At 31.8% G+C, this 18,595-nt stretch overlaps 1 protein-coding gene across 3 annotated transcripts; it reads right to left on the bottom strand.

The window, feature by feature from the left end:
- Nucleotides 1–2,790: 2,790 nt before the first annotated feature.
- On the bottom strand, nt 2,791–17,074 carry LOC145311966 (uncharacterized). 3 transcript variants are annotated; one of them, XM_080151044.1, is made up of 12 exons: nt 16,981–17,074; nt 16,632–16,717; nt 15,844–15,967; nt 15,418–15,519; nt 15,059–15,110; nt 14,688–14,809; nt 14,079–14,199; nt 13,035–13,073; nt 12,520–12,603; nt 12,011–12,144; nt 5,501–5,571; nt 2,791–4,052 (listed from the first exon to the last, which is right to left on the bottom strand). In XM_080151044.1, exons 1-12 carry the CDS (start codon nt 17,059–17,061, stop codon nt 3,809–3,811), a joined length of 1,260 nt encoding a protein of 419 aa, XP_080007170.1. In that variant the 5' UTR covers nt 17,062–17,074; the 3' UTR covers nt 2,791–3,808. The 3 variants fall into 3 exon arrangements, with proteins under 3 accessions (XP_080007170.1, XP_080007169.1, XP_080007171.1); XM_080151043.1 differs by having other exon boundaries at nt 5,489–5,571; XM_080151045.1 differs by having other exon boundaries at nt 3,917–4,052; nt 5,445–5,571.
- Between the last annotated feature and the right edge of the window lie 1,521 nt (nt 17,075–18,595).

Raw genomic sequence — 18,595 nt, forward strand, 5'->3', positions numbered from 1 at the left:
TATTCTCGCTTTAGAATTAAAGATTTTCTTGCAATATTTCACGAGTAGCTGAAGGCCCGGGTAACGAACTAGAGATAAATAAATATATTGAAATTAAAATAAGATGATAATAATGAAGACTTGACTTAATTATCATACCAGTATGTCATCGAAACCGAATTATATCTGCTTGATTGCAGACAATTATTCACGATTATTAAAATAAAAATTTAAAATCAAATTGTTAACCCGGGCCTTCGGACACTCAGAGCTAATAAAATTTGTTTTAATCTTAAAATATGTATTGTAATATCCGCGGAAAACTGTCAATTACACGATAAAGTTACATACTAAGCTCACAGACAACACGACATACTTTCATCGAATAGAGCTAAAGTATAGAGTAGCTCGGATACTGGAAAGAAGAAAAAATATGCCTGAAATGTATATCCTACACTGTACTACATATAACTAATTGTTAAGATTAAAAAGAATGTACATTCAACTAAAGGAAATACATGTATAAACAAAATTTAAAGATACATAGTGTATTATCATTTCTGTCGAAATAACAGTTTAGGCTTCGAAGACGATTAATATCCACTAAATTAGAACCGTTGTAAGCCAAATTAAATTGTATCATAACGTATGATAGCCAGTTTTCTACAAATTTTAAACTAAAAATTATAATTTAATCTTTTTCATTTTAATATCCGCGGAAAGCTTTTTATAATACGATGCGATAAAAAAAACTATTAAAATATTTGCATAAAGGGGAAGTGGGCGATAGCATAAAACTAACCCAAAACATTGTAAAGCTCCCCTGAAAGTTTTTGGACCAGCAACTTCCGAGATCTTTAACTTCATACAAAAAAACTTACTACTTTGTATATTAGGATTGAATTTTTAGGTCCGTGCGTTTATTGTAATCATTTGTTAGGTGAATTTTGGTGCTTCCAATAAAGTTTGACAAGGTAATTTTAATTTTGGCGGTTTTATTTTACTAATTTATGGTGATAGTGAACGCATACCGATTTCAATTGCTAGATATAAACCTAGAATTAAAAGGCAAATTTGTTTAAGCGAGGTAGGAAACGCATATACCATTGTATCCTTGCATAGATCTTCACGCCAAAAATATTGGAAACAAAACAGGTTCTATATATTTGTTTTAAGCTACAGGGTATTTTATAGAAGTTATACACCAATATGATGCAGGGCTCGGCAGCCACACATCAGCCACCGTAATTCTTAGGGAAATTAAACTTATACAATTTTAATAAAGCTGAATGTCTAAACCTGACACAAATATGATAGGTTCTCTCTCTAACAAAAAATTCAAAATATCCAAACGGATTTGAATTTAAGGCTTGATCGCAGTTGAATTAGAATATATGGGTATATTTTTTCCATCATAATATTGTATACAAGCAGTTACTAAGATTTCTTTAATAAGTTAACTAGCAACAATTAAATCGACGACGGGATGATTCTTTTGAGACTTGATTAAGTTTGTTACTTATAAAGACTTTTTTCTTAATTTTTATATTAAGTTAAGATCAGGTATTTTAAGACATCTATGCTATGACTTTTAATTTGCAAGGGTGGGGGTAGGAGTGCATACAGGCACCTACACTCCCTTTCTGCACATACTTATAGTTTATTATAACTTAAGTTTTCAATATTTAAAACTTGGATAAAAAATACTTATAAAAAAAATAGCATAAACCCGGGAGGGAGGGGACATTGGCCTGTTCATTACAATAGTTCTCAAAATTTCATAATTATTTTATCTTATCCGTTTGCTTTCATTTTTTGGGACTTTTATTGAATTTTGATTGGTTGGTTCATTAAGTTAAGTGTCAAATGGTTACAACCACTTAATGTAATGTATCATCATTGGACTTCATCGTCCATTGGCTTATCCCTTTAGATCCTGGAGCGCCTTGAGCATAAACATTCAGTATACTTTAAGTATACTACTAGCAGCTACGCCCCCTTAGAAGCTTCTAGGGGCACTTAAGGTAGGAGGGGGAAAAGTAGACCTCATCCCATTTTAAATTTGAGTTTCAAAAGAGTAAAAAAATATTTCTTTGGGGGGGGGGGGGATAAAGACACTCTCCCAAAAAAATAGTTCAAAACCTTCCCAGGACCTATAAGAAGCTTCACTTTAAAGGAGAACAATATCGGTTCAGCGGTTAGCGAGATCCTTCAGGACAGACAAAAAACGCTTACTACTTTATATAATAGGATGTGCCTTTATTTCATTATGAAAGTATTCATACATTTTACGTCGTGATAAAATAACATAACGTTAATTGTTTATCAACATTAAAATCTAAATACAAACTTCCAACAATAAAGTTAAGAAACAAAGGCTCGAGTAAATATTAGTATTAAATAAACAAGGATGACAACATAAAAAAAGAAAACTGATATTTAAATTTTTCAATATACTAATCCGTGGAAAGCTGTCGATAAATTTTCACCATAGCAAAAAATTAGCAACGGTCATTACTATCCTATTATATAAAGTAGTAAGCGTTTTTTGTCTGTCCCGAAGGATCTTGCTAACCGCTTAACCGATATTGTTCTCCTTTACAGTGACGCTTCTTATTGTTCCTGGAAAGGTTTTAAACTATTTTGGGGAGGGTTTCTTCAACCCCCCCCCCCCAAAAAAAATATTTTTTTTACTCTTTTGAAACTCAAATTTAAAATGGGATGTGGTAGACTTTTCCCCCTCCTACCTTAAGTGCCCCTAAAGGTTTCTAGGGGCGTAGCCAAAGAAAAGGAGTGATGAAACAATGAAAACATAATATAATTTATTTTTAACAATATAAAACAAAAACATATATAACAGATAACATTTTTATTTGTACGTTTGCAATAAAGCATAAATTTGTATTTAAGTAATAATAAAAAATAAATAACGTGAAATAAATAAAAAACAATAAATGCAAAGTTAAAAAGTGCGCAGTTTAAAATTTGAATTGTTATGGACATTTTTACATTAAATATCACAATTTTTAGGCATTAGGTTAGGTTTCAAATCAAGTGTAAGGGTCCCGCAGGGGTTAGATACATTTTACCTACTTGTAAAGAGATTCAAATTCAACATTTGATTATAATATTATTTTTAAAACGGGAAATAATAAATTTAATATAAATTGCACGATAATTTGAAATATAATTTTTGGAGATTTTAAACACACATTTAGTAAATTGTTTAAAAAATAACAACTTAAAGTACTGTAATGCATTATTGAAGTGAGTCTTAAAATCTATATTTAGTGGATGAAGATAAAATAATATTTGGTAATCTTAGAAGCAGTATTTTTATGTGGTAACAATTTATTTGCTTAAATGACTAGAACAATGGGGGAAGAAGGGGGTATTATAGGGCTTAAAGTTAACTATGTATTGGTCTATTAGATAAAAAAAAACATTATATACAAAAAATATCAGCTTAAAAGGCCTTAAATATGACTATTGATAGTAACATAAATAAAAAAAACGACAAAAAAAGTACAAAAAAAAAATAAATAAGTAAATTAATAATAAAAATCTGTAAAAATTATTACACTACTAGTACTTTAGATTTCTTAAATAAAGTTTTTTTATACAATGCTAACAATTTTAATGAAAAATGAGAGGTTTCGTGTTTTTATAATCAAAAAACAGGAAATTTCTCAAAAAATGAAGAAATTAATTTTTTCTACTTATGCCTTAATTCTCATCTTATATTTTTACATAAAATATAAAAAAAATATTTTTTTCACTTGGTTCACTTATTTGAATCCATTTAAAAACATTTATTATTTCTAAGTTATTAAGAATTATTTTGATAATTCTGAATCCAATGATTTCCCCTGGCAATATCGTCCTTCAACTTTAGCAGCACATCATGGTGCAGCTTCAGGTTGTCATCGGGGATATCATCATCATTGGACAGATTAACCATGTTGTACACAGCTTGCCCGTCCTCAAAGTCCTTTTTGGTCATGAGGACCCTGCGCTTCAGCTGCTCGATGACCTGGTCCCGGGCGGCGTCAGTAAATCCAAGTGCTGAGGTACTAAAAATCATAATTGTGGAATCATGGTTTACACATAAGAATAGGTTTATATTATTACAGCATGCCTTTTATGGGTGTGTGTGTTGCATCAATGTGTTGCATTTTTATTTACAATTTTGTTGTATATTTTGGTGATGAATTAGGTTTTAAAACTTTGCAACCTAAAAGCCTAGGAATTAAGAAAGATTGATTATCTTAAGATATTAATGCAAATATTTTTTTTTTATATTATATGCTAAAACAATATTTGCATTAAAATATAAAATGTTTTGTTAAGGAACCTTATATTGGAACAGTATTCCCAGTATGGCTTTGAATCGGTTCTCAGTCATACTGAAAAATCATGAATAGCATCGAATTACAGACAAGTTTAAAAAAAAAATCATAAAACTAATACCAGTTTTGTTACCCGAACTTTCGGCCTTTAAGGTCTAACAAAACTGTTCATTTAATTATTCACGGACAACTGTCTATAATACTTTTTTCCGATTGATTTATTGTCCTTAAATCAAATATAAATATTACATTATAAAAGAAATTCATTAATTTTGCACAAGAAATACATGCTATGATGCTAGTATTATCTTTCTATGATGATCATATATTTACATGTGAAATGGTATGTATGTATGTACAAAAAAATCATGCATTTTTACAGTTAATTCAACAATAGCAAAGCCATCTCGAACAATCAGGCAAAAAATTGTAATATTTTCATGAAACATAAGTGATTTGCATTATATTTTAATCAAAATTGTAACAGGTAGGATGCAGTAAGAAAAAAAGACTCTCGAAATCTCTTCTTTAAAAAGTAGCAAATGCAAATCTATGCATTTTTGGGATAAGCGTTTTACCAGTTTCTCTGAGCAATTTGTCCGTCGTCCGTACGTCTCTCATTCCTTCTAGAATATAAACACAAAATGGATTTTTTATTACTTAGATTTTACACGAGATCATCTTTTTTAAAACAAAGTGTACTTTTGTGTACTTTGTATCTGACTTAAATAATGATCTCCCCACCCGCTCCCTTTACCCCATCCCCTTTCCTCCTACTGGATTAACGAATTGACCAATGAATGAATGACAGGGTAAATAGCAACCTAAATTGTCGACTACGTTTCTCCTGTCATAATATCCATGTATATTCTATATCAATTCAGCACAAACTACAACAGACTTTTTTGTTCCTTCTCCTTGTTTGTTGAGCTGAATATTTGATTTTTAAAATATTACTAGGCTTTGTTACTTGTGGATGTTGTCATCCTTGCTCATGTTTGATAAATGATGCAATACGAATGTGTGCAATAAAATGAGGCATGCTATAGCAAAAATTAGGCAAAATAAATAAAGGCCAAGCTTTCAATTTGTCCTGCCGGCCATTGACTGACACACCGTTTGTCTAGCGCAGGTCACGTGATCAGAAGTAAACCATTTTCCTTGACTCTTGCCCAGCATTGGGAGTTGTTGTATCATCTTCTTCATTAGAGTTACCATTATCATTATATACTCCATCACCAACCTTAAAGCAAAAGGCATTTTGGTCAACTAAAAATTACAAGACAATCTAAACTAGATATTGTTAGCATATATACAAAACCAAAATAAACATAATAAATTTCTAATCTAACAAAAGCATAAACAGTTTTCATCTAAAGAACCATCTAAACCTACAGTCTTTTATTAAAGTCAAACAAGCTATTGACAAAACAAATCTTTAACCCTTAACGGTCGGGGGGGGGGGGGCGTTGAACGCCCCCCCATCCGGTTTTTTCTATCTCATTTTTTGTGTGTGAAAGATAAAGAGCCCAAACTGCTTGACTTTTTAAGTTTGGGTATGACACATAACTGAGAGTTGGAATTTTTTGAATATCTCCATCCTGGCGGGCACAGGATGCCAGCAAACCTGGCAGGGTCATCCAGGTAAAGAGCAAAAATATTTTTTTGACTAAAACAAAGCATTTTATCATACCAAAATACAAAAAAATCCTCTAGTAGTACATCCTTATATGAAATACAGGTGTTCAAGTCACTTTCAGGTTCCAGGTATGATCCTGCAGGTCCTGATCCTCCAGGTCTCCAGAAATCTTTAAAAGGCTCCTGTGGGCGCAATTTTTGACTTAGAGACTTCAAATTTTAAACTTAAGCTTTTCTTACATGTCTACATAACGTATTAAAATTTCATGAAGATCCGCCGCCGTTTTCCCGCCGACCGCCGACTGCGGCGGCTGGCAGCTGCCAAGTAAAGCTGCGGCCGCTGAAATTTATATTTTGATATTTCTAATGTAAAATTTACATAAAAATAAACATTTTCTGGGAAAAAATTTTTCTTCTAGCTTCAAAAATAAGAAAATTACAGCCATTTGAAATTTTTAAATAAAAAAAGACCTAAAAACAAAGGTTGTTAAATAAAAGGGTGAAGGAAGCGAAAATTGACTTAGACTTATATAAGGTCGGAAATTCATTATCAAACAGGGGACTTGCACAAAAAAATTTAGCCCTCTAGCTCTAATAGGAACTGAGATAATTAGGGGGGGCGTTGAACGCCCCCCCCCCCGACCGATTAAGGTGCGGCAAGGGGCCCGACTGTAAAGGGTTAAAATCAAACCTAAAGCAGTCATTTTGTAGATCAAATCAGGAAAAAATATAAATTACAAACCATATCAAGTTAAGATTAAAATCCTTAATTTCAAGTATCTTATATTAGAGTTTTTTTGTGGCATTGAAATTTTATTTAATTTTACATAAATTAAATTTAAAGGTTGACTTTCACACAAAGTGCTTGTTAAGCACTGATAACCATCCCCACAATTTTAAAAGAAATAAATTTCTGTTATGCCTTATTCCTGCGGGGCCTACACCTGCAGTGGCCTATAACTGCGGTGCCCTAACCCTACAGGGCTAAACAATGCATAGTAGTAAGTATAACCTTACATGTTAAAAGAACCAAATAAACTAACCCCTTATTTCTATCAAATTATAGGGGGGGGGGGGGGAGGGAGGGAGGTATTATCAGAGCGACGACACTTACACAGACTAACACAAAGATATATTGTTATTAGATAAACTGTGCTTTTAAAAAGTAAAAGTTTCCTGCTAATTGATTTAAATTACATAAAAACCACAACTACCAACTAAAAATTATTACCAGCCATTTACAGTTATTGTAAGCAGTCGAAAAAAAGACTTTTATAATTTATTTATCTGCATGCGCAATTTTGCAATACGGTTATGAATAATTTTTTTAGACTTATAAATTAATGTTCTGTTTATCTTATTCTGACACTCTACAAGAAGTTTTTGTTCGTTTGTTTTTCTATCTTCTGATTTTAGATATCATAAGCAATTAGTTTTATCTGCATACAGATTTTTAAATTGGATACATTGTTTGCCATAATTAAAGAGTAGTTTTGTTCAATAAATGCATTCAAACCACATTTTCTTGGTTTATATTGGCTGTCCTAAATGAAATAATCTTCATAACGAAAAAGATTAATACAATGTTAAATAATTCTAAAAAAAATCTTTAACTGTCTTATTATATATAGATTTAGATTTGATTGTCTGTTTGATACCCAGTTGATTCCCAGGGATATAAACGGATAAGACAATGGCCGATTAATGTACATCCCCAACTTAAATTACCCCTTAAGTAGATTAAAATTAGTGGTTAAAATATTTGGACAAATCTTAACGATTCGACTAAGTAATATTTAATAAAAGACCCAAAAGTTTTTGAGCCAACAAATGAAGAACGTCATTATAACTTTGGGGACTAGTGTAAATGGTAAATTCCATTGCAATAGAAGTGGATTCAGTTTTTCAAAAAAAATGAATGTTAATCACTAAACCCCCACCCCTCATTTTTTTAAAATTGAAAATAAGGAGTTCTGAATAGTTTTTAACTATGCCCTACTCCTGCGGGGAGGAGGGGCGTGGGGGCACTAATGCTACAGGGCTCTTGCGGTGCTCTATCCCCGTTTAAAATTCAATCTGCATTCAACTTCAAAATTTCATTAATTAATGACAAAACCGCGTGCTAATCTTTCATTTAAAAGAAACAAACGCCAAATTTTGTACAGTATTAAAACAATGGATTTATCATTACTTGGATAATACACCAGAATATCATGTACTATAAAAAAGTGAAACCTGTAGCTGGCTAAAATAACGATAACTTTCATTCCACCCCCTTCTCCCCTCCTTTTTACTGGATTAACGAACTGATTAATAAACGATATCCATGTTAGCATCCTAAATTGACGAAAATTTTTCCCTTGTCATAATATCCAAATATATTTTTTATCCATTCTTACAACCATGATTGATCAAATTAATCATCCTTACAACAGTTTTTTTTTAATGACGGAAATTTTACCAACAAATTTTCTCTGGTTTTAAGAACACAAGGACTATTAGCTGCAACTGTTGCAAGTAGATAAGACAGAAGTTGAAAAAAGAATTGTTGTCTTTTATCTTATTAATTTAAAATTTTCATTTAGTGCCTAGGCCTATTAAGAATTGTATTTTATATTTCACTCAGATGGCTAAGAAAAACCCCTAACTAAATAGCCTACACTCCAGTAAAAAGTTCACTATTTTTCTATTACTTGTAAACTTGGTTTTGAAGATCTTACTGAGCACACAATTATACACATATATTCAGGGCTTTCAATCCACAGATATTAGAGTAAAATACTAGAAGGAGAAATTGTTAAATAACTGTATCTCTCCATCGCATCAACCTTATGCAATCTTTCTATCGGGTCATTGAAAATCAATCAATGGTGTCGCTTATTTTAACACAGCCAAGTAACAGAAAATAATTCAGAAGCAGACGAAAAAGGTCATTGAAAAAAGGGAGGTATTTGTCTGCATATACATCTATACTATAGATCTCTTTTTTGGACAGCTACTTCATTTGCAGTAGGGTTGGGCCGGATATCCGGTCTGACGGTTATCCGGCCGGATATCCGATAATTTTCAATATCCGGTCGGATAACGGATATTAAAACTATCCGGTTACATGATATCCGGCTGATTTTTTGACGCCGGATATCCGGTAAATTGCCGTTGAAAACCAGGGATCTAAAGAGATAAGACAACGCCCGGTAAAGTGATGAACATCCCCAATAATGATACACAAAATTATTCCTTCTGTAGATTACAATAATGTGGTTAGAATATTTAAACACTCAACTTAATGAACTAACCAATCAAATTCTATAAAAGTCCCGAATGTTGTTGAGCCAACGAATACTATAACATTAATTTAAAAAACCTTTGGAAACTCGAGTAATTAACGGCCCAATACCCCTCCCTCCCTGTGTAAAACTAAAAAGGCGCGGATAACGTCCCCTTAAAGCATAACTTGGCGACACAGAAGTGTGACATGAAGAATAGACGCACTTCAACTGTTTATAATGAATGTCAAGGTAAAAGAATCAGGGATAGAGAATGAGATGGTTAAGGGAATAAATGGTGGCAGCGCAAAGTGTCATGTGTCACATTGAAATACGTCTATTATCCATCTATTTTTAGGGGTTTCCTTTCCCACTTCTCCTCTTGTCCTTTTTTTTCAACGTGTTTTTATGACGTCATACAAGACACTTTCCGCGGTCCCGAATAAATGTTGAAGTATAGATGTGTAACCAAGACAACTACCTGGCCCAAGTGGTGGGGACCTTTTTCGTCTGATAGCATATTGTTTTCTGTTTTTTTTTGTAGCGACTTGCCCTGTTTATATTTCCGGCGATATTGGCCATAGTCGGCATATGGTCCCCACCCCGTGAGTAGAGCTAGTGTCCACTCTATTCTTTTACTTTAATGTTAAAAGCATTAAAAACTAGCCTATTTTATTTTTAGATGTGATTAAAGTAAAAAATGAATTAAGAAGTTAAAAACAAATAATACATATTATTTTGAAAAAGAAAGTTGGGGAAATATCTTTCTTGTTCAAATTGAAGAACATTCTTAAAATGGTGCATTTTCAAATATTTACAGATCCCATCAATTTGTTATACATTATCTTCACTTTTTGTTAAGCTTAATGTATTGTTCTTTTTTATCTATAAAGTTCTAATCTACATAAATAGACGTGTTGAAATGGTTAAATCAATGGATTTATCATTTCTTGGGTCTTAAACCAGATTATCGTGTATTCTAATAAAGTGAAACTTGTAGCGGACTAAAATAACGATCCTCCATTCCCCCCTCTTATCCTTCTACCTCCCTACCTACTTGATGAATTATTAACCAATAATAACAGTGGAAATAGCACCCTATATTGTAAACAATTTTTCCCCTGTCATAATATCCAATTATATTCTACATCCATTGTTAAATTATTCTTCAGAAAAATTGTCTCTCTCTCATAATTCACTAACAATTTTACCAAATCATTCTGTCTTCAACATTATAAAATATTTCTTTATAGTGAAGAAATTTTTATAACACAATGGTCATTTTTAATTGACTGATTTTGCACCGAAAATAAAATTGTTTTAAGATGAAAACTCTTGACAAAAAAGTTTGACCCTAAGCTTGTAACAATTGTAAATTATTATTTTTGAGACAAATAACGTCTCTTAAGAATGAGAAATATATGATTGTGATGTTTTTTCTTCTTACTTGAAATAAATTTGAGAGAAAAAAAACTTTTTTTTATAGATGCCTATTAATTTCTTAGTTAATTTTTTATGTATAAAGCCAGTAGGCAAAACCATAAATTTTGGTAGGAATATTATTGTGATATATATATACCTATAAGCTTAATCAGCTTCTATTAGACTGGAATCTCCCAGTGAGAGATGGGACATTGGGCTGTTTATTACACCAGTAACCAAAGTTTTATAATGTTTCTTATTTTTTGGCTCAACAACTTTTGGGGACTGAATTTTAGTTGGTTAGTTTATTAAGCTGAGTATTCAAACGTATCAAACACTTGTAATCAATTGAAATCTGAAAAAGGGGTGCATTTGTATATATCATTGGGTAAGGACATCAATTTATTGGCCATTGTCTTATCACTTTAGATCCCTAGTTACTTTAATTTTAACAATTTAAGTATGGTTAAATAAAAACCGGTTTTCGCCCAAGAGCAAACAGATTTACCATGAATTTAAGCCGATTTTTGTTTTGTTCAGCAGCAGATGCAGCCCTGCAGTCGCCGAAAAGTCAAAACATTTACTTGCAGGCGCTGCTGAATTATGGTATGCTGGTATAAGTTTTAATTATAAGCCAATAATATTTACATATTTCCATATCTTAAAGAAAAGTTGCCCAAGGAAGAAGACATTTGTCATCGTTCTAATTGAGGTTAGAACCTTCCTATTCATACTCATTACTCAGCAATTCTATTTACAGGATATTTTCTTCACAAATTGTGGCCATTGCAAGCATGTCTTTGATTAAAATATGCCGCGAATTATGTACTTGATGACATGATACAGCTTTAATATGTAGAATGTCCTTGCGCATCTTTAAATATTTCCAAATCTCATAAGAATATTTTATTTGAAGAAAGTCTATTTTGCCTACTTTTGGACAGTTTTGTTTACTGTACATTAAAAAAATACAACACTATAGGTACACTATTAAGCAGGAATTTTTTGGTATCAATAAAGCTTCTTTTTTACAGACAGAGAAGTTGAAGGAAAATAGTTTTTCTTAAATGAATATTTCTCCCTAGCTACAGTGTTTTATAATTTAACAATAAAAAACAATCTTTGAAACCTTTTGCGTTGCATTATTTCTGAACAGTTAATGGACGAAACCATCCCTTTTTTTTCTTTAAGTTTTAATTTTCAATTTCTGTCAAAAAAAACTTTTCACTGAAAATTTAATTACAGACAATTTCATTAATGGTTTTTATTAGATAACCGTTTTTTTGGGCAAACGACATTGATTCTGACCCTAAAACCAACCACATGCGTAGTAAATAATCATACCCTTTTCTTCACCTGTGATTGTGTAGTTAATTCTTCACTTGATCCATCCAGAAGCGTAGTAACATCTAAACTTGGACTGGTTGTAACTCCGCTTTTCCCAGGTAGTGCAGATTTGTCAAATGTAAAGAAGTTCTCATTTATAGAATCTAAAATTTAAGAAATTACGTTAATTGATCAAAAAATTGATATGTGAGAGTAAATTTTTTCAGGGATCAGCAGCCTTGCGTCAGCCTCCAGTAAGCCTCGATAAATCAACTTTTTACAATTAAAAAAAATCAGTTGGAAGTCTAAGTCCGACTTAAATATGGCAATATGAAAAATAGTTACAAAATTAAATTATGTACAATATATAAAACGTTGATCTTTTTAACATTAAAAAATATCACAAAACACCACAAAAAAAATATTAGCTGACCCAGGGACGTCCAAGCTTTTTATTACAAGGTATTAAAATAAGAAATTCCAAGTTTAAGAGGGTGATCATTCCTTTACCCCAGCCCCTCAAGGGTTTATGAGCTGACCTGCATTTAATCCATTTTGTTCTTGTTCAGCGACGACTGCGGATATAATCATCGTCTCAAAATCTCCATAATCATCGTAGCTTTCTATAAATATCATAATATCAAACAAAGTTGACTATGTATTTTCTTTAGTTGAGAAAACTAGGCTATTTTAAAGGGCTCGGCAGCCGCAACGAAGCCTCAAATTGAAACCTGTTTGGATGTTTAATTTTTTTTTGTAAAGAGTGATTGCCATATTGAATTCAGGTTTTGACTTCCAGCTGATTTTAAAATTTTGAAGGGTTGATTTCCCTGAGGCTTACAGGCGGCTGCCGAAACCTGCTTTTTACCATCAGAAAAAAATATAAACATTCTATATCCATTATTCTACTTTATTTTCAAATGGAGTCACAAAATATTTTTAAATTGAGTTTAAAAAACAGGCACGTGCACCAATAGGGGAGGAAGGGGGAGTTTTGCACCATTATCCCTCACACCCATATTAAAATATAATTCATGCAAGTTAAATATCTCACCTAATTGATGTAGGCCTTGCAGATTATAATCTCCGTATTCTTCCAGTTTAGTAATTGTTATTTCAATTTTACAAAACTAAGAGTTATCTTGTAAAAGAGAATTTTTAAGTAAGAAAAAACAGCTAAAACATTAAAACCATGAAATGATCGTTTTGGTGTTAAAATCGAAAGAAAAGTTAAAGCAGTACATTTTTAAACATGTTTTTTTTGTAAAGTTAGTAACTACTGATAAAATTGAATAACCATAACAAGCAAATAATTACTACATAATCATGAAATAATAGAAATATGGTGTTTTAAGAAAGGCTAATTTTCCGACAATAAGAAAGTGTTAAATTCTATCTATAATCTGTGGGGTGCAAAGCGATTCACCAGGACGTGTGAAACCATTAGTGACTGAAAAAAAAGTGATAGGCAGACCTTTGTATTACAATTTTAAGGGGGGGGGGGGGGGTTGACACCCCTTCACCCCATATCTAACGACACTGTCTATATCAATAAAAATTCATGCTCTTTTTCTTTTTGTTTTCATTTTCAATCAATGTATCTAAACTTTTGTTTGCTATTATCTAAATATTTCTAAATCTAATGTTTGTGTTAATCTAATTATTTTTGGTCCAATCCCTCAAACCGTCCTGTGGACCAAACTAAACCCCTTCATTTAAACCTTTTTAAAACAAAAATATTGTCCTATCCTTGCGAGACCCTTACTCAATCTACCTAGGGACAGGGGATCTGGATTCTGGCAAACAATTCTAATTGATAATTTTCCCACAATCCACTTCCCTCTTTTCTTCCCTTCTTACCCACTTCCCTTTAGTTATAGTCCAAATCAAGTTTTACGCCACAAAAATATCCAAATTTTAGCTATTTCAAATGGAATTAATTTGCTGAATCACGGGGCTTCTGAACCTACTTAACCTTAAATAAGCATCACAAGTAGTTAGTTTCCTACAAGGATTGATATTGGTCCACTGACAGTTGGGAGACATTGCCATACTATCACCAAGTGAATAATAATAAATTGTGATTGAAATAACTTTCCTGAGACATGATAGTCCTCCTCCTGATAATCATCAAAAGTAGAGCTCTCCGTTGCAGCTTGACCGTTAAAGTTTACACTCCCCAGTGTCGAGGATTGTAGCCCCTCTAGGTCTTCATTATCCTATCAAATAAAGTCAGTAAGATTTTTTTTGGGTTAAGATTTCGATAACTATTGAATTGATTGAGTTCTCAATTTTAGGTACGCTTCACATAGGCCAGTTCCAGGGATGTTTGTAGGCTATTATTTTTAAATTGTAGTGTTTGGATGGTTTTAGGCTATTATTCTGTCCTTCAACCCTTGGATCTTGCTACCGATAGGATTCTATTTTAAAGTGAAGATTATAGGTCCAGGGAAGGTTTATAACTATTTGGGGGCAGGGTACCACACCCTCCCAAGTGAAACCGCCCATAGAGAAAATGACCCCCCCCCCCACCTTATAAAAAACATTTAAAAAAATCAAATATAGGAGGATGGGTTGTCGACTTAAACACCCCCACCCCCTAAACCCGCAAATGCCCCTAGATGCTTCATTTTTTTGTTTAGTTTATCGTCCATAATCCTATCCTTGTACACTTTGTCAAATCCCAAAATCCATGAATCCAACATACCTCAAGTTCCAAGCCGACTTCAATGGCCAGGTCGATGTCAGAAAATCCTGTGAATGTGTGCGGGTACATGTAGTCGTCTGCGGATAGGGTACATCCCTCTAGTAAATTGATTACTCCAAAACCTATACAGATATTAAATTTGTTACAATTTAGTACAAATAAATTTTTTTGGAAGGTTTTGCAGTTATACAATTCATTCATACCGAATAAAAAAATCCATTGATGAGATGTTTCTATTGATTTTTTTTTGTAAATTACAACCCTTTCTTTAGTAACATCCAACAGACAACCAACGCTATGATTGCACAACCGTTGCCTGGAAGACCTAACTATTCATGATTAATAGTTATTTGTTACTTTGTTACACTTACCAAGAAGAGATGTTGTTAGAGTATTGTTCGGGCATTTCATTACTACAGGAACCTGAAACATTTGAAATTTTGATAAAAAGATGTACCAATTAACAAAGGCATTTACAAAGATTTATTATAAAGTACAGTTTATTAGGAACAATTTTCGAGATCTTTAGCTTTGATATGTTATTTTTTGTTTTAGGTACATTATTTCAATATTTGGGACGTTGCCAATTTTACATGAGTGGAAGTTTTCGTTCGTATGGATGTACAGTCGACAGTAAGTTGCTAAATGATGGCAAATAACCATCTAACATTGACCTATGTACATCCAAATGGCCAAATTTATACCTAAACTTCATAAATATTTTACTTACTTGAGCATTCAAAGCAGCAAATACCCAGGAGCCATTGTATAATCTATTGAAAGGTTGAACTAATCCATGGGTTACTTTACTCTGACACATAGCACCATCTCCCTAAATTAAAATAGTTATTTATCTCATCATATTATAGACAGCTCCCACGGATTTTAAAATTATAAGCAGCGTTAAAATAGCTCTATTAGACACGTGAGTTGGGTATAAGGGGGTGCTATCCCCCCTCAAACTGTGAAACCCATCATTTAACCCCACACAAACTTTAAAACTCTTTAATATATTACTCCATCAAATAAAAAATTACACTAGATAACCCCGCTAAAACCTTTGACACACCTTATTTTACCCCCTCAAAATGAAAATAAAAGCTTGGACGTCCCTGCTTGGGGCGATGGCAGTTTATATAAAACAACTAAGACTTACCATAACATTAAATAGCTGAATAACACATGTTTGATGTTCTGAAGATTTCAACAGGGGAGGAAATCCACAGAAAAAGTTTTGTCCGTCCTTCTGGAACGTTTGACAATCCTGGAAGTCTTCTTTCCTGAAAAATTGACCATTCACTAGAAAAAATATATGAACATATACGTGGATATTATGACAGGGGAAAATTTGTCGTTAATTTAGCTTGATAACATAACAATCATAAATGATCAGTTTGTTCATCCAGTAGGATGGTAGGGGATGGGGTAAAGCCATTATTTAAGCCAGTTACAAGTTTCACTTATTAGAGTACATAATAATCTAGTGTAAGATCCAAGTAATAATAAATCCATTAATATATGTTGGGTTTAAGGTTCGAATCTTGTATTTAACTTTGTGTCAGAGACAAATAAAGCAAATAAGGAAAACAAAGAACTCATTTTCACCTCCCAGTACAAAAGAAAAATATATTGATATCAAAGAAGCATTTAATAAAAACTACAAAGTAAAGTACATTATCAGAGTGATAGATGATTTAATAGCTATAAGAGCTATATGTAACTCTACCAACGAGGTGGGGACCCTGTGCCAACTCTCAATTGGGTTTTTGAATATCAGCAAATAGCATAAAATATAAATAAAGCCAAGTCTCTACAAACGAAAAGAATGCAATTTTCTAGCAGACGAAAAAGTTACCCACCTCTTGAGCCATGTAGTTGTTTTGTTTATACATCTATACTTATACATTTATTGCTGCATTACTAAAAACACACATTTTTGCTTACTTTAATTCCAGATGATATTCGCCCTTCTTTGCAGTGAGAAGATATTCTGTATCAATATCGGCTGTTACACTGTAACCATTTCGTACCTGGCAAATTAAAAAAGAAAAGTAATAGTTATTTATAGCATCGTATTATAGACAGCTCTCTGCGGATATTAATATGAAAAAAATTAAAGATTAAAACTAGTTTTAAGCCCGGGCTGTCGGCATTAATTTCATGATTTTTAATATTCTGTAATATCTAGTGTCTAATACTAAAACTAATTTCTTTTTGAACCAAATATCCAATACATGAGCAACAGACAAAAGAATAATTATAGTGCAGCTACGCATGAAAAAAAAACCGATACCTTCAAAGGAAGGTTATGAACTCTGTATAGCTTCAGATCAGATCCAAAATCTTGGAGAGGAACTGAGATTTGTACATACATCGTTTGGAAATCTTCACTGTATGTCAAACAACAATGTTTATGGTTTATGATTAGATATGGTTCGGTTACACCCGTGACGTAGGGTTATAGCTTTTGGGTCATGTATGGCTTATTCCATCTTGAAGATCAATGCCCCGTACGATTTTAACAGAGTATATAACTTGAGAATTCAAAATTTTAAATTATTATTTTAGCCATTTGTATAATGTCTAACACAGCTCTAAAAAGATGCATTAATAAATATGCCACGGTTGGACCCTCAGATGTCAAAACTTTATTTTAGTGTTTGGCCAAAATGACTTAGCAATTGTATCTGTAAGTACGTCTAATAACACCCTTCGCTATTTTTAAAATCCTAGAAAATTTTTTTTGCAAGAAAATTGCATAAATTCGCAACCTTTTTTAGAACCACTACATAACTCGAGTTTTAAAACTTTTTATATAAAATCCTTTTTACAAAAAATATCAATAATTACTTAAAATTAAACCTGAAAGAAAAAAATTCTCATTACACGTGTTAATTTTCATGTTTTAGGTCTTTTTTTGAGGAAAACAAAACTTCTCCTTTTTTGACAATAATATATTTTTTTAACAATTCAAAGTAAAATATAATAAAACTTAAACGATTTTTCTTGAATTATCAGTTGAAAATTTCATCAAACATGCAATTTAAGTGATGAAAATTTAATAAAATCATTTTTTGAATGTTTAGAATTACCAACTTTCTACATTTAAAACAAAATGTTAACAAAATTTAAAAACATTCTAACATATAACTTCAAAAATCAATAACATTTTATAAAAAGATGTTTCAAAAAATAAATCATTAAAAGGTATTAAAATGCATTTGAAATTACTTAAAATTAAAACGAGAACATCTTTTTACACTGTATTCTGTGAAATAGAGTTTAAATGACATGATTAGTGAATGAAATATTTCCTAAACTCATTAAGCCTTTTTGTGACTATATCAAAAATAATTTATTTTGTTTAATATTGTTTTTTTATTCAAATATTTGACAAAATTTTCCCTACGTCAATAAAATAAAGTCAGTTTTTTACTGTTTCCAGGTTTTTCTTTATAATTTTAAGAATTAAATATAATATAAATCTTCATTATCTTTTATTTGAATTATCATACACATTAAAATGTGAAGTATAAGCTAGAATAGCACTTTTTTCAACGAATATTTTAATGACATTATATCAAAATAATTCCTCTTTAATATCACACAACATATGATTGGGAAGTATAGCCATTTCTTGGAGGTATAATATTTACAAAAATACCATTAATTCTATTTTTATCAGAAGTTAAAAAAATTGAACAATTCTAAAACAATGGTTGGCTGTCTAGATATTGAGAACACTAAGACTACGGCTCTGTTCTATTGAAATAACGTTGCAAAAAGAGGGGTTCTGAAAGTAATCTACCTAATTTTATTAAAAGAACCAACAAGTACTGTCAGTATCTTTTTTCTTGTAATCTAGCAGACAATCAAATCATAACACAATTTTCATGATAAAATATTCA

The sequence above is a fragment of the Acartia tonsa genome, chromosome 2 (genome assembly GCF_053477335.1).
Source record: "Acartia tonsa isolate MP-2025a chromosome 2, ASM5347733v1, whole genome shotgun sequence".
Classification (NCBI taxonomy): domain Eukaryota; kingdom Metazoa; phylum Arthropoda; class Copepoda; order Calanoida; family Acartiidae; genus Acartia; species Acartia tonsa.

What these genes read in the sequence shown, in the direction of transcription:
- LOC145311966 (XM_080151043.1), bottom strand. Translation starts at nt 17,061, where the DNA reads ATGTATGTACAAATCTCAGTTCCTCTCCAAGATTTTGGATCTGATCTG. An exon ending in TTCATAACCTTCCTTTGAAG is followed by an intron (nt 16,718 to 16,980) that starts GTATCGGTTTTT and finishes TTAATTTGCCAG; the next exon opens with GTACGAAATGGTTACAGTGT. An exon ending in GGAGGACTATCATGTCTCAG is followed by an intron (nt 13,074 to 14,078) that starts GAAAGTTATTTC and finishes CTAAACTGGAAG; the next exon opens with AATACGGAGATTATAATCTG.